Source organism: Apteryx mantelli, chromosome 1 (genome assembly GCF_036417845.1).
Source record: "Apteryx mantelli isolate bAptMan1 chromosome 1, bAptMan1.hap1, whole genome shotgun sequence".
Classification (NCBI taxonomy): Eukaryota; Metazoa; Chordata; class Aves; order Apterygiformes; family Apterygidae; genus Apteryx; species Apteryx mantelli.
In genome coordinates, this window is record NC_089978.1 from 69622991 (window position 1) to 69648824 (window position 25834).

Genomic DNA, 25834 nt, shown 5'->3' on the forward strand with positions numbered 1-25834 from the left:
TTCTCTGAAGTTAGTGAGGTTGCCCAAGGGTGGAAGTAACACAAGGAAAACTACACTCCCAAGCCCACAAAACTCAGTGCTCTGGTTTTCCAAGGGAGCCCTAATTTGAAGCCACATTCATATGTTGCACCTCTGCCAAGGCCAATGTCTGGAGAGGAGGTAGGGCTACAGTCAGTTCCCCTTCTCCAGGCATCAAGGTGGCTGCCGGTCAGCATCTGGCCTGTGATTTACTATACTTGTTTAAGCCTCTCAAATTCAATACACAGCTGAGAGTGTGTGTGTGTGTGTGTGTGTGTGTGTGTGTGTGTGTGTGTGTGTGTGTGTGTGTGTGTGTGTGTGTGTCTCCTATTGCAGTCTAAATGTGGTTAGTGCTGCAATGCTGTGGGTTCAAATCAATTTAGGCTAAGAAAAGCACAGACCTTCCTCAGTCCCTTGGCTTTTCCTGTGTTGGAAGGGAACAACCCAATGATCACTGGCTTTGATAATGATTTTTTTTTTCTGAAGGAGACCTGTTCTGCTGCCTATTTGGGTAGACATGGTCCAAGGATGTGGGACTGGGCGTGAGCCCCCTCTGGGCATTTGCAAGGTGCCTCCCTTCCCCTGCCTCTGTGGCCACTTTTGTGCAAGCAGAAGAGCCAAAGTTTATATACCTAAAGCGTTTCGCAGTCCAAAAGGGAGGTGCTGCTTGCAACCCTGGCTGGCTGGTGGTGGTTATTCTCCTGAACACAGTGACTAACACAGAGCCACCTGTAATGTCTGATCTCATGAATATGAAGCTTGAACCAGTTAAAACTGAGACACAAGGCTCTGTGGCTAGCAAAGGCAGTGCTCAAAGGATTACACTGAAAACAAGGAATTCACCTACTGTGTCAAAAACAAATACGCCTACTTGTCTACATAGTTACAGTGCTTCACCCTGAAAGAGAGTGCAGGCACCATGCTCTTACCCATACAAACTACTGCTGCAGGTGCTTTTACGACTTTAGCCACATGAGAAAGCTGTGACAGGAATAAGCAGCAAGTTCATATGGAAGACCAGGATTTCCCAAACGTCCAACCACCTTCTCCTGAGTTTGCATGGAGCTAGTAGGAGCTGTTACTGGCAGCACTGCTGCCACGGGGTGGGTTTTGGGGGTGGGGGTGGGGGGTGACCATAGGAAGTTAAGCATGCCAAAAATACTGCTGCTTAAATCCTAACCACCTCTGAAGCAATTTACCAGCCATTTCAATAGGGCTAGGATTTCACTCTCAGGCTAAAGGTGCTAATACCAGTACAGAGAGATATTAAAAGAAAGCTAGAGATGTGAGGGACACTAAAAAAAAACAACTGAAGAAAATTGTACAGGAAAAAAATGAAAGCTAGTATCTTCTGGATGGGAGAATGCCCCCTTGGAAGGGACGAAAGCTCGGTACCATTCTGCTCTGAACATGACAGCAGGCTGAGTGGATCAGGCCAGTGCAATCACCTCAGAGCTGGACCATCAATATAGAGACCTACCCTATAGCCAGCAGAAAAGCAACCAGCACAGTTAAGCTATCAGATGAACTCAAGTAAAACTTCAGAGTAAATCTGGCCCCTGTTTTTCTTAACCAGTGAAAACATGGAAGTGTGACAACTACTTAGGAGAGAAGCAGGCACAAAATTGGGAGGGAGGGGAAGTAGGCATCATTAAATGAAATAAAGAGGAAGAAAATGTAGGTCTAGTAGCAGGAGAGACTTTGCAACAGAGGACTGGTTCTCTCTGCCCTGCAGAAATCCTGATAGGAGGGAATGCTGGGTGGCAGACCGGGGCTGTCTGTCCTGCCAGCCCTGGCAATTTCTTGGTAGCATCGCTCTGGGAACTGCCCATAAAGACCCTACACGTAGGAGCAGCAGGCTCCAGGCCCCTCTTTTCTCTTCCTACGTTGAGTGAAGCCATGTTACCACAGATGTCTTCCACCAGCGTTGCTACTGGGACTGTATGGCTGCATGGCTGGTGCTGGGGAAAATGCTATGACAGGAGATTCCCCCACTCCCTCCCCAAGCAAAGCAGAGCAAAGCAGCAAAGGCTGCCACAGACCATGACGGAAAGGACGTGACCGACTGCTGCTGTGCTGTCAGCATGGTCTTTTGTGCACAGCCCAGCTCAGGAGAAAGGAATCAGACTAAAGCATCTGGATACATGGCTATTTCATACGCATGCAGGGCTATGCTGTACAGGTCAGGTACGTATTTCTTATCTGCAGTCCTACCATTTGTGCAGACTGCTTCATTGTGAAAGAATAAAGATTTTGAGAAGCTTGGCTGTAAGTCCATGTATTTAATAGGCTAATAAGGTAGCAAGGTAGAGCATGTACCCTATAAATATTTTAAAAGTCCTTATCCAAAACCAATCCCTTCTACTTTAAATACAATGCCTTCTTAACACGGGAAGAGACAGTGTATTGAGACTTACACATATCATCACGACACATGTTCTGAGCATCACTTGTAAGAAACCCACTCCCAGTACAAAAAAAAGCACCCAAATGACAGACCAAGATCTCCCCCTAAGAAGGTAACAACAATCTATTTACAAGAAATTACTGCTTTAGTTAAAAATGCTAAAAATCATTTCTTGGAGGCCATATAAAAATAATCATGTATGTATGCACACATATATTTATACATATTTATGGCTTTTACATGCTTCAACCTTCTCTAATAAATGAGAAAATATAAATGCTCATTTAGTTCTTTTTCTCCTCCTCAGGTTTTGCAGCCTCTGCCTCTGATATGGTGCCACTACCGTATTTTTTCACTCTGTTTTCTACTTTGGCAAGTCTCTGCTTCACTTTTTGTTGAGATGAGGTGTATTCTGCAAAGAGCCTAGCAAACCTAGTCTGTAGTGTATCCAGAGCTGTTTCAAGTCTTTCAACTTTTTCTTCCAAATCTTTTGGGTCAGCTCCTGCTTTTGCTGCTTCCTCATCTATTAAATTGTCTTTCATCAGAATTTGTCGCCCTTTCTCTTCCAGAGCCTTTTTGGCATCTGGGTATTCAGTGAGGGCTTCCATTAAATCATCTTTAGACAAGCAGAACAAATCAGAATAGCCAATACTCCTTATGTTGGCTGTCCTCCTATTGCCAGATTTGCTACCTTTGATGTTTAGGATGCTGATTTCACCAAAGTAGCTGCCATCACTTAGGACAACAAATTGTGTTATGCCATCATCTGCCACCACAGCCAGTTTTCCCTCTTTGATAATGTACATTTCTCTCCCAATATCTCCCTTTTTGCAAATATAGTCTCCAGGACTGAAGACAGTAGGTTTCAGTTTCAGCACCAGTTCAATGAGAAGTCCAGCTTCACAGTCCTGGAATATACACACTTTCTTCAGTGTGTCTAAATGGACATTGATGGCAATTTCAGCCTTCAACTTGTCAGGCAGGTTTTTAAGAACTTCCTTCTCATCCACTGTTTTCTTGTTAGTCCACAGGTAATCAAACCATTTAATAACCCTGGCTTCCAAATCCTTACTCACTTTTCGGAAATGCATGTACTGTTTAATAGAATCAATTTTGGCCTGGAACTCTGCCCTGGAGGCATTCATGTTGGAAATCATGGAGCCCACGTTACCAACAATGGTAGCAAAGATGAGCACACCCACCAGGAAGTCGATGACCACAAAGAGATACTCTTCATCTTTCACCGGAGGTGGGGTTTCTCCAATGGTCGTCAGCGTGAGCGTTGACCAGTACAGACTGTAAATGTACTTTCTAGACAGGCGCCCGTACTCTGGAATGGACACATTGGGATAGACCCAAGAGTCGGTTCCAAATCCAATGACCTTTGAAATTGCAAAATATATACATGCATTCCAGTGGATGATGATAAGAATGTATAAGACAAGATTTCCAATGCGAAACATGTTTGGATAATTTGTCCTGGTTTCTGTACGGTCAAAAAACTCAAACAGCCGAGAAATCCTCAGTAAGCGGTTAAACCGCAGTTCAGGGTAGTTCAAACCCAGCTTCAGATATGCCAGGTCCGTTGGCAGAAGAGAGAGCACATCCAGTTTGAACTGCATAGTTTTTGTGTAATGGTCTCGTAATTTCTTTTCATCCTGAACTAGCAAGCCTTGCTCGAGGAAGCCTTTAAAAAATAAAAGCACATACTTTACTAGTTAGAATAAAAGTGCAGTTCAGAATTACAGTCAACAGCACTGAGTGACTTTTACACTTCAGATACCCGAGAGCATTAAAACTGGAACTGTTACGCATACAGAAAATGATGTACTAGGAGTTCATTTAATGAAAAATATTTCTTTGTAAATTTAAATATCTCAAGTTTCAAAGCTAGTAAATAGTGATGTAGAGAAATGACTTGTATTATTACATGGTGCCTCCTGCACTTTTCCACTCTATTTTGGGACAACTGTGTCCATGTCTTTCAGGCATCTTTGCAAATAGAAAGTGGAGATTCGTATGTCTCATTTCTCATAAACCATTGGCATGACTCATAACTAAAGTTAAGCATGTTTTGATTGTATATAAAATCAGAGTGGAATATTTTTAAATAAATTCCAAGACTAAGTATAATGGAATGTCAGAAATGTTTTCAAAGCAAAATAGATAACCTTGAGATAACAAAATACAGCATTTTCCCCCTAATTCATGCTTTTTCTCTTGTAACCAGTGCTACAGCTGACAGGATTTTCATGTGCAGAAAATGCTTTGTATTCTTTGGTGGTTTCTAATGAGACAGCTACTAAGCAGAAATCTTTCTACTTAATATACATTGTCTCAGTAGCTGTCCTAGTGCTCACCACCTTGAGCAGAAGGAAAGCATAAAGTGATTAGCACCAAACACATGGAACTCCTGAGATTGCTGGTGATTTGCCACAGTCTTATTATTTTAAAAGTTATAATATTATTAAAATTATATTGAAGGGTGCTCAGTGGAACAAAATCAAGCATTAGAAATGTTGGCTATATATATATATATGCAGTTCCTTTTTTTCACCAGAAAGAAACCTAAATAGACAAATTAATAATAGAAACTACTTAGTTGACACAGGTCTACTCCAGATTATGTGAAATGATTTTAGAAACGATAATCTGAGTATCATCACTTAAGAATGGCTTTAGATTTGTTTGCAAGTTAAATCTGCATGTATTTAATTAATATATAGTCATATTTAGTCATGGCAGAAAGATTATTTATGTTCTGGAGACTCAAAAGAGCACCAAATCCAATACAGCAGTTCTGTTTCTGATTCTGCCATTGTCTCCCCAAAGGACCACATGTAGCTGATGGTATGTCTCTGCATACTGGCATATCATCTGTAAAACAGAAAAAAGAATGCCAACCTACGGTGCTTAGCAGTTAAAATCCACACACAAAAAATGCTAGGTAAGTTATTTGACACTAGCATTTTCTTTCAAAAAATAAAAACCTGGATGATCCTGAGCCAGATGTGAAATTAGAAAGGTTAGTTCAGATTCCTGATTCTAAAAAGAACTAGTGTTCAACGTAGATTTTCCATCTACATTTCTCTATTCAGAAAAAAAAAAAATCCTTGTAGTAGTCTTTAAAATTACCAGTAATACTTTGCTTCCATGAGATATTGTCTTTCTTTATTTATTTTTTTAATAGCTTCAAAGTTCCCTATAAATCATTGCCTTTCAATTTTTGTTGGGTTCCCTTCCCACATAATGCATTTATGTAAAAAGTGCATACAGTACAGATGTAGTCATTTGTGTCAGGGCCTAATTGGAATACAAGTGAACACAATATCCATCAATAGAAAGATTCTGGTTGTTTTTCACACCCTTTGGACTGGGCCTCAAATGAATCAACCTGATAACAGGATGAACAGTGATTTTGTAAATGCCTTCATATTTAAACACAGCTATTAATTATACCACCCCATAGTCTTATATCCTTGTAGCCGGTAAAGAGGCATTGTTTTCATAAATCCTGTCCTCAAAGTCAGCTGCCTTAAGAACAATTTTGCTAATTACTTGATGCAAAAACAGTATTTTATATTTTTATACTGAGAAACATCTGACAAAACTCATCTGTATAATTCATCCGTGTATCCTATTTCTGCTTTTCATTCCTGTGTCACTTCTTGATCAGGACAATTTTGCAATCATTTTTGTACACTGATATGTCTTTATTCAAAAGTATTCAGAAAGTATTAGATTTTAAGAATTATGAGAAGGCATAAGCAGCAGTAAGAGACCTTAAAACAAACTGCAGCTGTGTATAGGTAAGAATTCTCATAGAAAGGCTGCCTGAGCAGTACAGCTGCAGTGCTATTTGTTACCTCCGAAAGCTCAAGTAAAAAATGTTCTGCAGGGAACAGCCTATGCACTATGAAATATTTGCTGCAGTTGCAAGTGGAGACATGTCCAAGTGTTTGCCCACTAGACCAGTCAGGAGGAGAAGTCCACCTTAGAAAAAAGCAAAACATTCCTTGTATATCAGGAATTATCAGATTTTGCTACTACCTTAGCAATCTACAAGCAGCTACTTTTTCAGAATACAAGCAATTGCTGATGAGGACTGAGCTGCATTTCCCTCTGCCTTGTACTGCTGTATTTCTGGACTCTCTTATAGTTTCTGTTATATATCTGTACATCTGTCTCATGTATATGTGTGTATCTATCTTCAGATATCTGTAAGCTGATGCTGACTACAAACAGAAAAAGTCATGTGCCACAGATGTGCTACCATCCGAAAATTATGGAAGATCTGGTCAAATATGCTGTTATGAACAGTCCTATGCACTTGAACAGAAAAGTTGGCCAGACAACTGAATATCTGACTCACAAATATTAAGAACAACTTTGGAAACACCTTTATACTGAAGGGAGATAAAAAGCCCTCAGGTCTTTTTGTCTCCTCACAGAACTAGAGTACTACAGTAAAACCTGTTGAAAACATCAAAACATGGGGTATGCCAGATAAAATCAGCTGCTGAAAGACGTGAATCATTTCTGTTTCACAGCATACAGTCATCAAATAGCTGAAATACGGTGAAACTGGCCCTGCTGCTAGTCAGAGGTGCACCACAGAGAATCTGCCATGGATCATGATAGTTGTGGGGCTTCCTAGATCCCATTTCCAAGCCAGTCCCTACTGCTGGACAGCCAGGGAGTCATTTTCTTCCCCAAAGGCTCCCAGAACCTTTGTCCCGAGGGCAGCTGCATCTTGCAGACTTATCCAAGAAGGCAGCTGACACAGCCAGGGACCATGAGGGGTTGTTATGCCGAGTTGTCAAAGATTTCAGCACCTAAAAGAACCACTCACTCCGGTGAGTGCCTAAGACTGCAGCACAGACCTGCACTGAAGCATTCGGGAAAGCCTATGGCAATTCTGCAGTTCCAATCCAAGCCTGCAAAGCCAGTCTTTTAACTACGCTTTGGCAGCCATTACCAAGATAGCCCGTGGAAATTTTATAATTGCACTTGTATTGCCTGTACATGCTCAATTTCTGCTCAGTTGTCTCTTTTCATTCCCATTGCAGAAACGGATTTAACTGCAGAAGAAGAATTTAGTGGTCACAGCTAGCTTTTTTACTATAGGAAAAAGGTGAAGCCAAGAAAAGGGCAGTCTTGAGATTCAGGCTGCTATCTGAGAGATACTTCTTTGTTGAACAAGGACTTGCTAATTTTAAAAATCCAGCTTGCTGCTATGAGTTGTGTGTTTCCCAAACTGACAGCATTTACGGTTACAACTTGTCATAAGCCATCATTAATGTCAAACTGTCAGGATGATTAAAAAAAGAAAATGTAAAAATCAAAGATTTAAGAGAACTTTCATTTTTATAATGATCAGTGCAGTTCTGGACCCTTTCAAGCAACATTTCTGGCTGTATCTGTGCCAATAAATAGAACAGACAGGAAATGTTTTCTTGCCCTGAGACCAGCTACCAAAACAGCTTGTATTCATACACGTAAACTCTCCCAGACCCCCAAAAGAGTAGCCATGTCCAAACTGCCTCCTAGGAACAAGTCCCATGCTCTGTTATCATCCCCCCATCTGTGCCCAAACACTGTTTGTGAGAGTGCTAGCTGCATAGACCAAATCATGACAAGAATGATTCTAGCAGTTTAACAGTATGGATCATTGTGCGTCATTGTTTAGGCCTATACTACGACCTTGTTTAGTTTAAAACAGATGTTGCCTTTAAGGCTAGAATCAGTATCAGTTGGGCCTACTCAAGTATGAAGTCCTCTCAGCCTGTCTGGACTACAGAAACTGAAAGAGGAAGATGAAGACAAACACTTCATTCATGGGATGGCACTGTCATCATGGATCCTTTTGGCTCAAGCTTCCTTCAGGAAGGCAGGACCAGAGTGGAAGTGCCTGGTTAATCCTACACCACCACGCTCCTGGGTTACTCTTACACTATCGTCATGTAGCGTAGCGGGAGACACAGTCAGGAGCTCACAGAGCCTGCAAGAAATACAGCTGGTGGCAAAGGGGCAGCACTACCTGCTCCAGGCAGAGGACTGCAAGTGGGAGGCAGAGACAAGTGCCAGGTCTCACACATGGCCGACTCCAAAATCACTCCTGAGCACATTGCTGCATCATCTGGCTAAGAAAGAAGAACTAGTGGGGTGGAGCTGACCTTTTGCCCTTCCCAATATGTAAAAGCAACCTATCACTACAGTGGTAGATGGCATGGAAAGTACCTTACCCTTCCTTCCCCACACAGCCTGTTACAGTGGCTTTGGAGAAAGCTGTTCAGTCAGTCTTTGACCTGCCTATTTAGCAATGATAGGCCTGGGTTTGGAGATGAGGGAGGTGCAGATATGGGGAAGTCCAGCCTCACAACAAACCAAGCTGGTCACACACTTCATTATCCCAAAGCCTCCATTACTAGGTTCTGCTGCAGACAGGATATTACACTGGTCAGACCCCACAAGAGAATTCCCTTTTTTCCAGCTTTTACATCCATGTCGTTATCTGAAAACAATGTAAAAACCACAAAAAGACTCACCTGTCCTGAATCTGACAAACATGTCAAAAACATAGATGATATCAGAGCAATAGTCCAATATCAGCCATAACCTAATATGGTCATTTTGTAGCTCATCAAAGCAGGCTCTAAAGAAACAAAGATATGACAAAATTTACACCAATTGTATAAGCAGAGCACTCAGAATGCGTTTACTAACAGCCTGTTAGTGCATGTCACTAGCACTGAACAAACTAAATGCAGTGTGTTTCTACGCCTGCACATCTGCACACTGGAGCTATGTCTAAATAGACACTAGCATCTTTCAGAATTTGAAGATATTTAAGCCAGGAACAAAACTTAAACACATATATGCAGCACAAGTGCACATATGGAGGGATGCACATATCCCTACATTTAAACATGCATCAGATTTCATGGGAAATATCCCCAGGCACTCCCAACCTCTCATCTGCAAGTGCAAATAGGTCTAGATAAAAATTCATACACATCTCCATTAAGATAATTCCCAAATAAAATATTTGCTTCTGAGTGGCAAGCCATCCCCATCTCTTCCTGCCATTTGCCACAAAGTGATCTATTTCCACAGCACTCCTCCATTACTTCAATTTTGACTCAAACTGTGTTTTACATTTCAACAGGGAAAATAAACACTCCAGTAAAATCGTCCTGCCCTTGAGGTATCTATAGACCCCTCATATTAATGTAAAATGATCCCCTCACTGCCCCCACTCTTCCCTGCCTTCTTTGCTGACCTGCCCCTTGAATTGCCACGTATATTCTCTACTGCATGGTTAGAGACATTTCTCCAACGATGGTTACCAAGCTTATGGTGGCTAAGGCGCATCTCTGCATCTAGCCAGTAGGTGGCATACAAAGGCCACTGCCAGCGCTCATGGGATGCTTTTTGCAAGTTACAATCAATTTATACAGGCAAAAAAAAGATTAAAAAAAAAAAAAAAAAAGCATTGGCCATCTATTTCCTCTGATATGTATATCGTATATTCCTAAAGATATGTGAACTATAAAGCTTCTACGTGAGCCTCCCAGAAGATACCACAGGGAGATAAGATGATGATATATGCAGAAAACATAACAAGACACTTTACATTTGAAACCTAAAATTATTATTAACTTAAATCCATACCTGCACACTAGCATACACCAGTTATAGAACACAGGTGCTGCAATTATAGTCAGCCAGTGGTAGTACATATTGCTTGAAGGATCTATCACAAAGATCTCTTTTTTCTTCCTGGAAAGTGAAACATACAGATTTACACTGGAAATATAACAAAGTGACCTTCTGGATCTCCCTCTGCTGGAGGCTGCTCATCTCATGACTAACACACAACTGCCTAAGAAGAGAGAGTATCCATGCCAGCATCCCAGACGAGATACCAAATATCAGCTGAAGTTTCATCCCATTTGACACAATCTATTCCTGCCTGATGCAACTTTGGAAAAAAATACCAAGATTGGAAAGAAAAACAAAGATATTCAAATCACACTGGCTGAAAATACCACCATTTTTGCATATGAACCCCACTGAACAGGAAAACATTAAACGTTTCTCACTATCATTCCAGCTAGAAGGCTATAGTCCACTGCTAGAGGAAGAGTCTTCCTTTGGGGATTAATTTTGACATTTTTGGCAAATCCTTGTATTATTGAAATGACTGTATGAACATGCATTTAAACAAGATAAATATATATACTCAAACACATGATTACACAAGCAAGACTGTGCGCGCACGTATGCACACACACACGTGCATGTGCACGCGCACACACACAGACACACATGCACACACATACAGAGTGCAGAGACCAGAACCAAAATAGGCATTATTATGCAAGACCAAATTTCATACATTCATAGTCCAGGCTCCCAACACCTCTCAACAACAAGGTGCTAAAAGAAATGTGCAGACCTGGAATTTAGTGAAGACTTAAAGAATAGCACAGCTAAGTGGACACATTATAGTATACTCAGAAGTGTCTTGCCACAGCAAGACAAGATAAGCAATTAGGCACGTTGTATATAATCAGAGGAAATAATGCATTAGTGGATTGTAACCACAGAAGTTATTCCAATAGTAACATGTTAGTCTGATCAGTAAGCTGTATAATAGTGGGTGGAATATGCGACTGAGCAACGCTTGGATATGTATTTGTGTGACTTTTCCTAATTTCCAGGAATGAAAATATTTAAAAGTGTAAAAATAAGACACTTCATATTTGTGTATATTGCTGGCACTATCTCTGCTCTTAGTTGAATATCAGGCCAGGTGATAGTGTTAATAAAGAAGGTAATCTTAACCTCAGAAGTATTTACTTTGCTACACTCACAATAGATTTTGAGACATTTCTTCTAAAAAATTGGTGACCACCTCAAATCTAGTGACCATGAAATATGGTCTTCATATGATAGATTACACTGCCTTCTAGACATTTTAAAACACTCATATTCTTTGCTGAAATGTTTTTAAATGATTTAGGTTAATGTAAAACTCAGGCTCTCATTACACAGTAATTCAAGCTGAAAGAGCTGAAAAAGCTTTCAAATCAAAGCTTTGATTAAAAGAGAAAGTTAAGATCTGGAGATCAAGCAGACCCCATCTGGAAATGATTCCCAACTAACGTCCCTGCATACACAGCACACACAACCATATACAAAAACAAACCTGCAATATATTCATCTAACATACTCCTTAACTGTGAAGTCCAATTAAATGCATTCTCTTTTTATCTGTTGCCACTGTTATATTTTTGTGACTGGTAATACTAAACTGAATTGCGTTCAGGACAAATGGGGGGGACTAGACAAGACCATGATACAATTCTGTTAAGAGTGTTCAAATGATCTCATTTTTTGCACAGAAATTCAGCAGCTCTTAATCAGCAGGAGCAAACTTTACTAATCACTAGTAAAGAATTACACCATATTAAGTAATCAGATATGTTACTCAGGGTAAGGACTCACAATAAGCAGATGTCTTACTCATATATTTGTCAGAATTATCAATAAACTAAACTTCTTAGTATATCTGTAATTGTCTACATGTAATATTTTTGTTCTTAGTCCAGACTAGACTTTCGGTTCATCTGCTTTGAGTCATTACAAACATACCAGAACCATGAAAACCCTGTGCAGATTTGCAAAGCATGCTGCTATCCTAAAATGCCCTGACTGATAGGAAAAAAAAAATGTTCTTGAACAGTCAGCCAAAGTGATCAGAGGTAGCTGAATTCCCTTTTACTGACCTGGGAAGCTGTTCATGACAGGTCTTAATACAGGTCTTAAAGATGCAACAGGTTTGCTGAGCAGTTGCACCATTTCAAAGGGCAAAATGTATTAAAGGTTTGACAGGATAACATTCTGCAGCCTACAGAACAATAATTATAGTGGCAGTGTTACAGTGAAATGCCATACCATGCTCTGTAGAGTAGGAGGTGTGTTACAAGCGCACATTCATTCTTTATACTTACTCTTCTTTTTTTTTATCATCTTTCTTTTCCTCTTTCTTTTCCTCCTTCTTTTCCTCCTTCTTTTCCTTTTTAACCTCTTTCTTTTCTTCCTTTTTGCTGTACAACATAATGTAAGGCTTAGCAACATTACCAATTTTCTATTAGTTAGGGAAGAGGATCAATGGTGAGGTAAGATACAAGAAACTATTGACCTGGATGCTGCACAGGGTAGGACAGGGTTTCTCAGCAGAACCATTCATCCAACTGGTGTAAATGGTTTACAGGCTGAGACCTCTAGAACTAACAACAGCACGTTATTAAATCAGGTAACCAGCTGGCTGATTCTGTGCATTAGTCACTCATGTTTTGTTGACCTTTTCATACATCAGTGTACCAGGCTTATTTTAATTAAATGTTCCAGTTTGTCTTGCAATGGTTTAACAATCAATATTCTTGCCATATACGAACCTTCACAGTGTCTGTTGGAAGCTTTAGTACTGATTAAATGAAATCACAGAATCACAGAATCGCTGAGGTTGGAAGGGACCTCTGGAGATCATCTAGTCCAACCCCCCTGCTCAAGCAGGGTCACCTAGAGCACGTTGCACAGGATTGAGTCCAGGCGGGTTTTGAATATCTCCAGAGAAGGAGAATCCACAACCTCTCTGGGCAACCTGTTCCAGTGCTCTGTCACCCTCACAGTGAAAAAGTATTTCCTCATGTTCAGATGGAAGTGTCTGTGTTTCAGGTTGTGCCCGTTGCCTAGCGTCCTGTCGCTGGGCACCACTGAAAAGAGTCTGGCCCCATCCTCTCGACACCCTCCCTTCAGATACTTGTACACATTGATAAGATCTCCTCTCAGCCTTCTCTTCTCCAGGCTAAACAGGCCCGGCTCTCAGCCTTTCCTCCTAAGAGAGATGCTCCAGTCCCCTAATCATCTTTGTAGCCCTTCGCTGGACTTGCTCCAGTAGCGCCACATCCCTCTTGTACTGGGGAGCCCAGAACTGGACACAGTACTCCAGATGCGGCCTCACCAGGGCTGAGGAGAGGGGGAGGATCACCTCCCTCCACCTGCTGGCAACACTCTTCCTGATGCACCCCAGGATACCATTGGCCTTCTTGGCCACAAGGGCACATTGCTGCCTCACGGTTAACTTGGTGTCCACCAGCACTCCCAGGTCCTTCTCTACTGGTGCATGGGGTTATTCCTCCCTAGGTGCAGGACCCTGCACTTGCCTTTGTTGAACTTCATGAGGTTCCTCTCCGCCCACCTCTCCAGCCTGTCCAGGTCTCTCTGAATGGCAGCACAGTCCTCTGGCGTATCAGCCACTCCTCCCAGTTTGGTATCGTCAGCAAACTTGCTGAGGGTGCACTCTGTCCCTTCATCCAGGTCATTGATGAAGAAGCTGAACAAGACTGGACCCAGGACTGACCCCTGGGGTACACCGCTAGCTACAGGCCTCCAACTAGACTCTGCGCCGCTGATCACAACTCTCTGAGCTCTGCCATTCAGCCAGTTCTCAGTCCACCAATTCACTGTCCACTCATCTAGCTTACACTTCCTGAGCTTGTCTATGAGGATGTTATGGGAGACAGTGTCAAAAGCCTTGCTGAAGTCAACACAGACAACATCCACTGCTCTCCCCTCATCTACCCAGCCAGCAATTCCATCATAGAAGGCTATCAGATTGGTTAAGCATGATTTCCCCTTGGTGAAGCCATGCTGACTACTCCTGATAACTTTCTTGTCCTCCACACGCTTGGAGATGGCCTCCAGGATGAGCTGCTCCATCACCTTTCCAGGGATGGAGGTGAGGCTGACTGGCCTGTAGTTCCCTGGGTCCTCCTTCTTGCCCTTTTTGAAGATTGGAGTGACATTGGCTTTCTTCCAGTCTTCAGGCACCTCTGCTGTTCTCCATGACCTTTCAAAGATGATGGAGAGTGGCTTAGCAATAACGTCCGCCAGCTCCCTCAGCGCTTGTGGGTGCATCCCATCGGGGCCCATGGATTTGTGGGTGTCAAGTTTGTTTAAATGATCTCTAACCCGATCCTCCTCGACCAAGGGAAAGTCTTCCTTTCTCCAGACTTTCTCTCTTGCCTCCACGGTCTGGGGTTCCTGAGGGCTGGCCTGACCAGTAAAGACTGAAGCAAAGAAGGCATTCAGTAACTCTGCCTTCTCTGCATCCTTTGTCACCAGCGCACCCACCCCATTCAGCAGCGGGCCCACATTTTCCCTAGTCTTCCTCTTGCTACTGATGTATTTGAAGAAGCCCTTCTTGTTGCCCTTGACATCTCTCGCCAGATTTAATTCCAAACGGGCCTTAGCTTTCCTCATCGCATCCCTGCATACTCTGACAACATTCCTATATTCCTCCCAAGTGGCCTGTCCCCCTTTCCACTTTCTGTATACTTCCTTCTTCTGGTTGAGTTTTGCCAGGAGCTCCTTGCTCATCCATGCAGGTCTCCTGCCTCCTTTGCTTGACTTCCTACTCATACGGATGCACCGCTCTTGAGCCTGGAGGAAGTGATGTTTGAGTATTAACCAGCTCTCTTGAACGCCCCTTCCTTCTAGGGCCCTAACCCATGGGATTCCTCCAAGTAGGTCCCTGAAGAGGCCAAAGTTTGCTCTCCTGAAGTCCAGGGCTGTGATCCTACTTAGTGCCCTGCCTCCTCCTCGCAGGATCCCGAACTCCACCATCTCATGGTCACTGCAGCCAAGGCTGCCCATGACCTTCACATCTTCCACCAGTCCTTCTTTGTTTGTTAAAACAAGGTCCAGCAGCACACCTCTCCTCGTTGGCTCCTCCACCACCTGTGTCAAGAAGTTGTCACCAATGCTCTGCAGGAACCTCCAGGACTGTTTGTGCCTAGCTGTGTTGTCTTTCCAGCAGATACCAGGGTGGTTGAAGTCCCCCATGAGAACCAGGGCCTGGGATCGTGAGGCTACTTCCAGCTGTCTGTAGAAGGCCTCATCGACTTCCTCATCCTGATCAGGTGGCCTGTAGCAAACACCCACAACAGTGTCACCCATGCTAGCCTGCCCTTTAATCCTTACCCATAAGCTCTCGACTCGCTCTTCATCCACCCCTAGGCACAGCTCAATACATTCCAGTTGCTCTCTCACATAAAGAGCAACTCCGCCACCTCGCTTTCCTGGCCTGTCTTTCCTAAAAAGCACGTAGCCATCCATGACAGCACTCCAGTCATGCGAGCTATCCCACCATGTCTCTGTAATGGCAATGAGATCATGGCCCTGCGACCGCACACAGATCTCTAGTTCTTCCTGTTTGTTCCCCATGCTGCGTGCATTGGTGTACAGGCATTTCAGAGAGCTGATGGAGCATGCAGGTTTCCCAGGAGGGGTACAAGAGGATCCTCCATAGCCACATCCCATGCACACTTCCCTGGCTGCATTCACCTGCTGGAGGTGTCACGACTTGAGCTGTCTTTTGCCAACTACCCTGGCACTATAACTCTCCCCTTCCCCCGTCTTTCCTAGTTTAAAGCCCTCCTTACCAGGTTGGCCAACCTGTTGGCAAAAAGATCCGCGTGCCCCACTTCATGAGGTGGATCCCATCTCTCCCCAGTAGTTGTCGATCTTCAAACAGGGTCCCATGGTCGTAGAAACCAAAACCCTGTTGCCAACACCAGCGGCGCAGCCAGCCGATAACTTGGAAAGTCTGTTTCCTCCTCCTCTCATCCATCCCCCTCATTGGCAGGATTGAGGAGAAGATGATCTGGGCTCCCAGACCCTTGACCACCATCCCTAGAGCCCTGAAATCCTGCTTGATGGTCTCTAGTTTGCCCTTGGTGTCATTAGCACCCACATGGAAGAGCAGCAGTGGGTAATAGTCTGAAGTGTGGACAAGCCTTGGCAGTCTTTCCATGACATCTCTCACACAAGCCCCTGGCAGGCCACAACTGAAACCTAATTCACAGTTGCTGTTGTAAGCATTAACATACAGATCAAAGATACTTCAAATGTATGGCCTCTTACTGGAAAGGAAGAACTATGGGTAAACACAATTTTCAAAGGTTACTGCCACTGTACATTCCTGACCATCATTATGCAGGGAAAAGTAAGTTGAGATGAAGAATCAGTCAGAAAGTCTCAGTGGTGATGAACTTTGGAAGGAATATTTTGACAGTTCCAACTTTCTCCTACATTTTGTTTTGAAACAGGTATCTAATGCCGATATCTATTTTTCTCTGGCCTAAGATCTCCTTCAAACTCATCTGTCAATTACAGGTATTCTTCATATATGAGACTCCTCCATTTCCTTTTTCTCTGTTCATCTCCCTTTTGAGGTAATGTTATCATACTCCAGTTACTCGTAGTCTGGCAATGGAAGTTACTCAAAGGAAAAGGTTGGCCATAATCCTCACAATGTTCTCAAAGACTTGAAAGCATCACCTACAGTTCCTCAAGGACGGGCACATTTAGGTCCTTTACACACTGAAAAACTCAAAGCTTCAACAAGACCTGCAACTTTTTTCTTCATCAGTGCTTTTGAATCCAGTAATTAATAAAATAATTGTTTGTGCTTATCCTCATTGACAGCACTACAGTGGCATCTATTCTATGTCTTCAACACACAAAAGGAGCATGCATTTTCAGTCTGAGAAAACATATCTTCATCAGCGCCTATAAAAACACTGTTGTAGTCTCTGAATGAGTCTAAGATTTACATTCTTCACCTGCCAAGTACTCTGCAAATCAAATAATTTTCAGACTGTCAGGAAGGTAGACACAAAGGTGTTGTATTCCTTTAGGAATAATGAGACACTGCCTAGATGAAAGTTTTGCCCAAGGTACATGAGTCACTTTCAGAAACAAGATTAAAATGCAGTATTTCCATTCTAATTGGTCCTTTGGGCCATGACTAGTAGGCCAGGCTTCAGGCTTTTAGTGCCTTTTTTTAAATTCCAAACTAAATAAAATGCTGCCCATTTCTATCATTGTTTTCTGCACAATGATTTTCAGTTTTGTAAAAGTCATGAAACCAAATCAAAAGTTGCTTCAGGAGAAGGAAGACCTCTTGTTCAGATATGCGCATGAAGGTTTTGCAGTGTCATTTTAATGTACACTCTGCTGCTAGCCTGTGATGTATTTGAGGACAAAAAACAACAATTTTCTGAATATTTCTGACATGATCGGAAACTGTCCTAGTGATTTTTATCTTTTGTTTTTTATCTGAAAAGTAATGAAAGAAATTAACTATTGTCATGTATGAGAACAAACCTGCTGCTGGAGGCTAGAGCACAGGTGAGTCCTCAAACAGCTGTGATCTAAGACATGCAACAAACATCAGTGTTGGGTGATTTTAAACTACAGCAGTTCTTCACCTTTTCAAGAGACTTCTCTTTGGAGGAATACTGTAAGATATCTTGTCAAACATATAAAACACATTCCAAAGGACAGCTTCTGTCAGAGCTGTTGTGGTGCAAACCTTATTATATTGCCTAGTTGTCATCTCTCTACATCTATGCTAAGAATGTCTGGCTAAACTAAAACACACATTTTAGAAGGATGCTCAGTTTTCATTTAGACTGCACATACAAAGGTGTTTTTGGTACCCTGCTCAGTATCAGCTTCTCATGTAACAACCTGAAATTTCTGAGGGACTTGATTTGCAAAAAGGACTGGTCTGTTAACAGAGGAAAGACATTGTTAGAAGATGAACGCATGGATCTCATTTAGAAACTGAATCATTAACAAATCTATTGGCAATGCAGTAAAATCAGCCAGCTGAACTGGAGGAGGTAGGGACTAAATGCTTAATTAATTAAATTCACTCCTGGGGAGGTAAGGGCAACTTAGGACAAAAGTAGTTCATGGGGAGCATGAAGGATGCTTCTAGAACTGACAAAACAAGATCTTTCTCTGTAATTAAACTATATACTTAGGAAGGGCTTAGGAAGAGATAAGCAGGAGTCTATACTACAAATGTTACTAGGCTGAAAAGGGAAAAAGAGAAGGAGCTATTGGCAGAAAGATGTTCGGAAGTTATCAGTGCTTACTCTTCATTGGTGTTGTTACTAGAGTTGACATTAAAACTGGCCAAGGGCCAGTGACTGCAGCAGGTTAAATGAAACACATTAAAGAGTGTAAAAGACTGTTGGCATTTCATACACACATTTACCAACATGACAGACTGACTTACTAGCCTATCACATATGTACTGATAAGATTAGGAAGGTCAGCTTTGACTGCAATAAGCCCCTTCGCATAAATATTTTAAGGCACCAGTTTCTCTTTATCATGTGCTGGGCATACACATTTGTGACCACATCCGATGTTTGAAGCTTGTTCTCAGGCGTATTAGAGCATGGCAACATGTACCTTGCTATTTATAGCCTTGTACACATTTGCCTGCTATTTTAAGCTTTCTTCAATCCTTTCAAGTCTTCTTCATAGACACAGCGCCAAGGCTGCTGGACAAATAACAAGCATACCTACGACTGCTGTGGAATTAAGCCTCCACGACAGCACAGCTGGGAGCTACTGTCACATGGCAACAGTGTAAATCCGAGAAGGCAAGGATGGACACTTCCAACTTCACTTCTTCTAATAGCCTTATATAGAGGTTTGTTGCCCCAGGATCAATGCTGTCCTCTCTAATGACTTTTAATCTGCAGTTGCTACTGATCCAAAAGTCTGAAAAATCTCTTGCCTACTGACTTGAGTGATTAGAGGATAGCAGTCTGGTTAATTCAATGAAATGTGTTAGAAATGTGGATTTACTCTGCTCTTTGAGCTGAATTTCTAAGGAGCAGATCAAGTGAAGATAACAGGGCTGTGATGGCCTGCCACAAGTCAAGGTGACCTGTACTACCATGCATTGCCCTTTAAAGGTTCTTCCTTTAATCTAAATTACTAACGGAGATTTTGAAACAAATCTCAGATGACTGATGACTTGCTTACCTATCAGTCCAGCTATCCAAAAAGCTATGGGAGCCTGTGCATCTTGGGACTTTGTTTACCACTTTTAGTTGGAGTTTTATTTAAATCACTAAGTTATATATTTATAAAGTAATAGTAATTCATAAAGTCTGGAATTGCAGGCCTCACTTGTTTTGTTAGAAAAAAATTGCTTAAGACTGAATTTGTCTTCCATACCACAGACTGAATATGTGCTGATGAATTCAGTCAGCAGCCAAAAGATTTTCTCATTTCTGCATCAGAAGCCTTCTGTAATGTTAACAACTGAAGTCTTGAGTAGGTGTAACTAAACAATGACACATTTTGCACAACTACTTGTTTGGAGTTTCCTAGCACTAGCTGCTAATGTGTATAACATGAATGTCCTGAGAAGTCACAACTTGCAGCATCCTAAATCCTTGAAACGGGAACCGCATTCATCCTCAGTGGAGAGGAGTTCAGCAGTAGCAACTGGGCGGATCGCACAGATCAATATAGTCTTTTATAAAAGGCTTCCCACACAGGCAGCATACAATACAATTCTATTTCTGAAAAACTATTCTGCCTGAAGCAGCATGATCAAAACCCTCTACTTCAAGATCTTTGCCAAGCTACTTTTAAGGGTGAACAAAAAATTCTGCTGAAAGCTGCAATACTTCAGTTATGTGAAGATTCCTGAACTGCATTAGATACTCTGTTCACCTCCCAGGCTAAACTCCATACCATATGCTAAAATAAAGCTCTCATCCTGATCACAGAGAAGACAGCATACCTCAGTCTTATTCCCTTAAAGTACAAACACATCTTCTTACCTGTTCAGTTTCCCAGGCTGCTCATCAACGCCCACACTGGAGTGGATTTTATTTTGCCTGCTGGACACCTCTATGAGCTCTGGCCCTCGGATACGCGCCAGGAAAGAATCAGGTCTTTGGTCTTCATGATGCAAATGTCTTGTGGCCCATGACCTCAGAGATACAACAAACTGTGAGAGCCTGCAAGGAACGGACACACAACATTGACTGAACCGGACAAGAAAATCAGATGGCTTAAACCATCTCCACATAGAGTAGCCCAGGAGGATTTTTCTCCACTTCTACACCTGCCACAGGAATGGAGCCTGATAGATTCGCTCTGTGAACTCAGTCACTTCCCAGAATTTCATACATCACCTTTCGCAGTGGATCAAGTAACTCACACATCAGTCCCTAGTCCAGTGTCTCAGTACTGCAGGAGCAACAGACTAGTATTGATTAAAGGTAGGTTGTCAAGTGGTTGGGATGGGGAAGTTGATGAAAATCTCTGACATCATGCGATAATGTGAGGATCCTGGACTGACAGAAGTAAGAGACATAAAATACTCAAAGGATCGCATGCTTAAGGGCTGGTATATACAGTGGAGACAAAAGCTGAATAGTTGGTGAGGAACTTTTAAATAAGAAACAATAAGAATTCAGCCACTTTCCCTTTGATTTTAAAGGATCTGAATGTAGATCTATTGCAAAATTAATTTCATGACATTGTTTTATAAACCTCATCTTTCCTAATCCTCATATTTAACTTTCCGCCTTGGGTGATTTTCACATGCTGCATCACGGACTGTGTATCCTTCTAGGCAGACAATACAATCTGCTCACCATAGTATCTAACATGCTGTGTGTATTTCAAACCATTAATAACAACAAGAGAACAAATCCTCAGTGAGAAGCATTAATTGACTGTTAATTAATTGACAAACTTGCCTCCTGCGTAAAAAGAACTGTTTCTTAATCCTAAATTTCTAGCAGAGCACTAAAATAAAATGTGCAAAAAATTATGACACTGGACTTAATTTACCCCTCTATTATTATGCTTCTTTTTCTGTTCCCACTAATTCACATTATGGATTTTTGCATTTTTTTTTGAAAAGTTCAAAAGTAAATGACATTTATGAAAAATTGGAAATAATGGAAACTGAAATCTACAGCACGGATTTTATTTACCCCCAACACAATATTCTGTATTATTTCCCATAAGCAGTCCAGTTTGGACAAAAGTAGTATTATTTCAGTTTCCCATAGCTGGCCTCAGAAATACCATAATGAAATACTGAGCAATGCATAACTTCTCAAAGAGCTTTTGGGCTTCTCAAGGAAATCTCTTTACCTTCCCTCAGAATTTGTTTATATTATATATATTCAGAATCCACAGAGAGGCCTGTGATGATATGACCAACTTAAATCTTATGATCACAGAATCACAGAATGGTTGAGGTTGGAAGGGACCTCAGGAGATCATCTAGTCCAACCCCCCTGCTCAGAGCAGAGTCACCTAGAGTGCGATAAAGTACATCTGTTTCCTGAGTGCAGTTCTCAAGGGTCTAACACTACAGCATCTCAAAGATCTAGCCCAGAATCTCTTACTCTGAGATAAAAAGAGCAAAAAAGGCAGGAATAATATCGCATATCAGAAATCAGAAGAAGATATATTTAGATCCTCATCCCTACACCAAGATAGTATCATATAAGTCATCTAATACTTTCAACAATTAAGAGAATTCAAGGTGTACCCAAGACACAAAAAACCCCCATAAAACTCCACACAAAAGTCAGGGATTAATTAGTAGATTCATTATCCTATTGAAAGAAAGCTGCAAACATAAAATTAACCTCCAGAATTTTTCTCTGCCTTTAGACCTCAGCTTTCACTTAAGGAACAGTAAGGAAAACTATTAATAAGGATGTTCTTAATTACATTAGAAAGTAAAACATTTTGATGAGACACAGACCCACTAGATGGAGTCAAACAAATTTTACAAACTAAGATTGAGATCTTCTCTATTTGAACAAAGAACTACTCCTTTCTGATTTCTGCCATGACATATTATTTCCACCTTTTCTGTCCTTTATATCTCAAATTAAGAACCCTGAGTGAAGTCTGATAAATGATGTTGTTTTAGGCCCTTGAGAATTTGCATTCAATAGGCATATTACGTTGCCACAACATCTAAACTGCTAAGCATTCGTGTTTTCATCACAGGCTTCCTTGTAAGTTCTGAGCATAAGTAATTCTAGCTGCACATACATGTAATTCAAACTGTTCTGAAAAGGAGTAAAGAATAATAATATAAACAAGGATTTAAAAGGAAGTTGTCAATCACAGTTTATACATATATATATATACACATATATGTGTGTGTGTGTATATATATGTGTGTGTATATATGTATATATGTATATATGTTTTATGCTTACACACAACATACACACACACATATACACGTACCTTCTACCTAAAACCAATTGCTTGCAGACTTAGTAATCTACACACAGCAGTGTTACTGACAACCCAACAGAGAAAGGCAAGTTTATTCTCCACTGTCCCAAAGGCTGAAAGGTAAACTGCACTCTAAGTGACTAGTTTTGTAATCAATTATTCTTTGCTCTTTGAAATATGATATGGTTAAACTGAGTATGTTCTGTAGCATATGTATCAATGGTATCAGAAGACAGAGAGAGCTCTGTAGTCTCAGCTGGAATTATTTAAACCAGATACAGAAACTCCGATTCAGAAAAGGACTTCAACACTTGCTCCACTTCAGGCACATGTTTAAGTCCATGTAAAGTAAATGACTCAAGCAAAAACAGCCTGGATTGACTTGAACTTTGTTGAGTAAGGCTCCCAATGCATCACAAACATAACTGGATTCTAAAAACAGATAGCAACCCTGGCACTCCCAACACAAGAGTCCCTGTCTCCTCCCTTGTCAGAGCCAACTACCAACAAAGGAACAATCATTATGTCGTATCTGATAGGAAACTAACATTGCATCAACTATCAGCCAGAACCAAACACTTACTCATTTATTTCACAGTCTGGCCTCACTTCAAGTATTTCCTCAGTATTCAATATATTTTCAGAGCTGATCATGTAAATAAATCCTTTCTCTTATTTAAACTAATTTGTGTGAGCTCACTCAGCATCTCTAGGATTCTAACAATTGTAAAACTACACAATCAAAGTCAAAATCAGCTTCTGTTTATTTTATAGACTGTCTTCAGGTGGACTCCTCCCATTTCCCTTGGAAAGTGACAATGCTTCTTCATTTACCTCCAAATTGTGACCAGTCTCTTTCAAGCACGTTACACTTAGTAATAGAAATGGCATCAATTAGCACATTACCTTGCCATTGCTCCTCTGCCTGTGAATGAGCTTGTCTGAGATTCAGGTAGGCCTCTTCCCTCCACAGAAATGAACCTCTGCAATTCGGAAGATGTATCCTCACACAGTGAATGGGTTCTACAAAAGCAATTTTTTTTTCAGAATTTTTAAGAATTACATGCAGCCTCCAGCAGATTTACCCCCATCCAATTCTTTCCACCACCGCATCAGAAAACAATGAGGCAAATTATCCTCTTTCTAGTAAATATGGCATACACGTGGTAAACATAAAGCTAATCCTATGCTCCCATTTTTCTGGAACCTCCCAACACTTACAGAAGTCAGGTAAGGTTCTGGCACCCATTCCAGCAAGCTCAGAAGCTGATTCTTTACTGGCAAATACATCTCTGGTGTGCAGATACATGATACAGGGAAGAACATTTGCTACTCTAACACTTCCTGTAATGCATCAGCAACTTTCATTCAACATGGAGTCCAACAACTCTGAGGGGCTTTAAAGCGACTGCCCACTGCTTTTTTCAGTACTGTTCTTCCAGATATTGTTTGGGTTTAACAGTCTGGAATTCCTACCAGTGCTCTTCCTTTTATGATTCAAAGCAAACACACATTTCTTTTCCCTTTTACTCCCGGCTGACTTGAAAGAGAACATGATGATTTTACAGTAGTTAGCCCTGAATAGCATCATCACCCTTCATACCAGCCTCTTGCAACCAGCTGCATGACTGCAGGCTTAAAGCTGCTTGCTTCATAAAGGGAAGCTTTCCTATTGCAAAGAAAAACAGGCTACAGATCTTCAAAGCTGTTTTGGTGGTGATGAGATGAGGCACTTCAAGCTACTGCCACAAGGAGGAAAACAAGACAACAGCTCAGTTGCACACAATAGCACAGAGTGATTATAACATGTGCGGTGTCTGCCAACTCCCATGAATTCCCATAATTGTAAGACTGCCTATTAGCACTAAAATAATTAGGATTTAAGAAAAGCAGACTAAACTTTGGCCTCACTCTTCTTCTTCTAGTTTTGAAACTGACTTCATTGGAACAAGGACTTTATCAAAGCTCGCTCTGGATCTCTTTATTTGTCTCCTGGGGTTTTCTTTGTGTTTTTCTTTCTTTGGGATTCACTTTTGCAAGATTGCATCACATTCATTAAGGATCACTTTTTCCCCTTTGTAATGCAAAAAGGATTCTCACACTGCTCTGGTAATCGGCACTGTTGGAAAAAGACCAATTACAATGATATTTGCAATAACTTTATAAGAACGGGCAACAACATTTCAAATGCCTACCAGAGGATAATTAGCAATTGAGTTTTGTATGTACTCACAGTAGAGGAACTGACAAACAGAGAATTAAAACATTATTATTTCTCCACAAAGAACCATGCCACAAAATATAGGTCCAGAGATCCTCTGGAATTCTCAATTTCTTAATTGTTTTCTTCTTTTCTTCTAATAAGAGGACACCAGTAGACACTGCCTGGTACTGAAAAAGCTTCATAACTTGGTTTATGTTGTGCTGTGAATACTGTGGATGCCAAAGGCAATATTGCTTCTACAGAAGAATGAACAAACTCTTGGAAGAGAAATTCATTAAGGATTACCAGACATGTAGACACTACGCTCAGCTCAAAAACTCTCCTGAGCTGGACACTGGGACAGTATTGAAAGAAAATATGTTGCAGAAACTTGCATTTTGCCCTCTTATTTTTGCCATAGCATCTGCTTACAGTCCTGCTGGAGAAAGGATATTGAACTAGATATGTAGTCTTTTACATTGTACCACTTTGGCTGTTTTAAAGTCTGTATATTCCTTTTTATAGAAAAATATACATCTTGTCTGATCTTAGCACCGAATTCTAATATTGCTATTCCTACTCACCATTTTTTTTTAAGTCCTGAAAATACATTTCCTTAAAAGAAAATAGTGAGAGTTCTCAGAAAATAGTTTTAAGCTTCAGAATTCAGATGTGAAAAAAAATGTATTTGGAAGAAATAGATAGCCTTACAAGGAGGCTTAAGGGTTAAAAGTATATGTCCAAGCAGTTATATGACTCAGATAATGAGGAGTATCTCACTAACTTGCAGTAAACTTTCAGTGACTATACACTAAGTTGTTACATTTCCTCTAAATGAAGGTAATTAAATATCAGGGTCACAAAAGAAAGTAATCAGTAATACAGAAAATAAAGTAAAGACGAATTAAAATACTTGAGGTATCCTTCCAAGTAGAATTAAAAAAAAAAGAATGTCCTTAGCCTGCATTCTTTGTCAGTCTCTTAAAAAAAAAAACCCTACACACAGGTCAGACCCATCAGATCAAGCCAGTGAG

At 41.1% G+C, this 25834-nt stretch overlaps 1 protein-coding gene across 2 annotated transcripts in view; it reads right to left on the reverse strand.

The window, feature by feature from the left end:
* Positions 1 to 2296: 2296 nt before the first annotated feature.
* The window catches only part of CNGA3 (cyclic nucleotide gated channel subunit alpha 3), a 39297-nt gene continuing 15759 nt past the window's right edge, over positions 2297 to 25834 (reverse strand). Inside the window, exons 1-6 of one of the 2 annotated variants that reach the window (XM_013954234.2) lie at positions 24509 to 24550; positions 23504 to 23620; positions 20158 to 20337; positions 10100 to 10207; positions 8974 to 9080; positions 2297 to 4112 (exon numbers count right to left, since the gene is read on the reverse strand). In XM_013954234.2, coding sequence (XP_013809688.1) covers positions 2710 to 4112; positions 8974 to 9080; positions 10100 to 10207; positions 20158 to 20337; positions 23504 to 23620; positions 24509 to 24540 — 1947 coding nt within the window. In that variant the 5' untranslated portion in view covers positions 24541 to 24550 and the 3' untranslated portion in view covers positions 2297 to 2709. Of the gene's footprint in view, positions 4113 to 8973; positions 9081 to 10099; positions 10208 to 20157; positions 20338 to 23503; positions 23621 to 24508; positions 24551 to 25834 lie in introns of those variants that run through there. The other variant, XM_067289703.1, reaches the window with a different exon arrangement.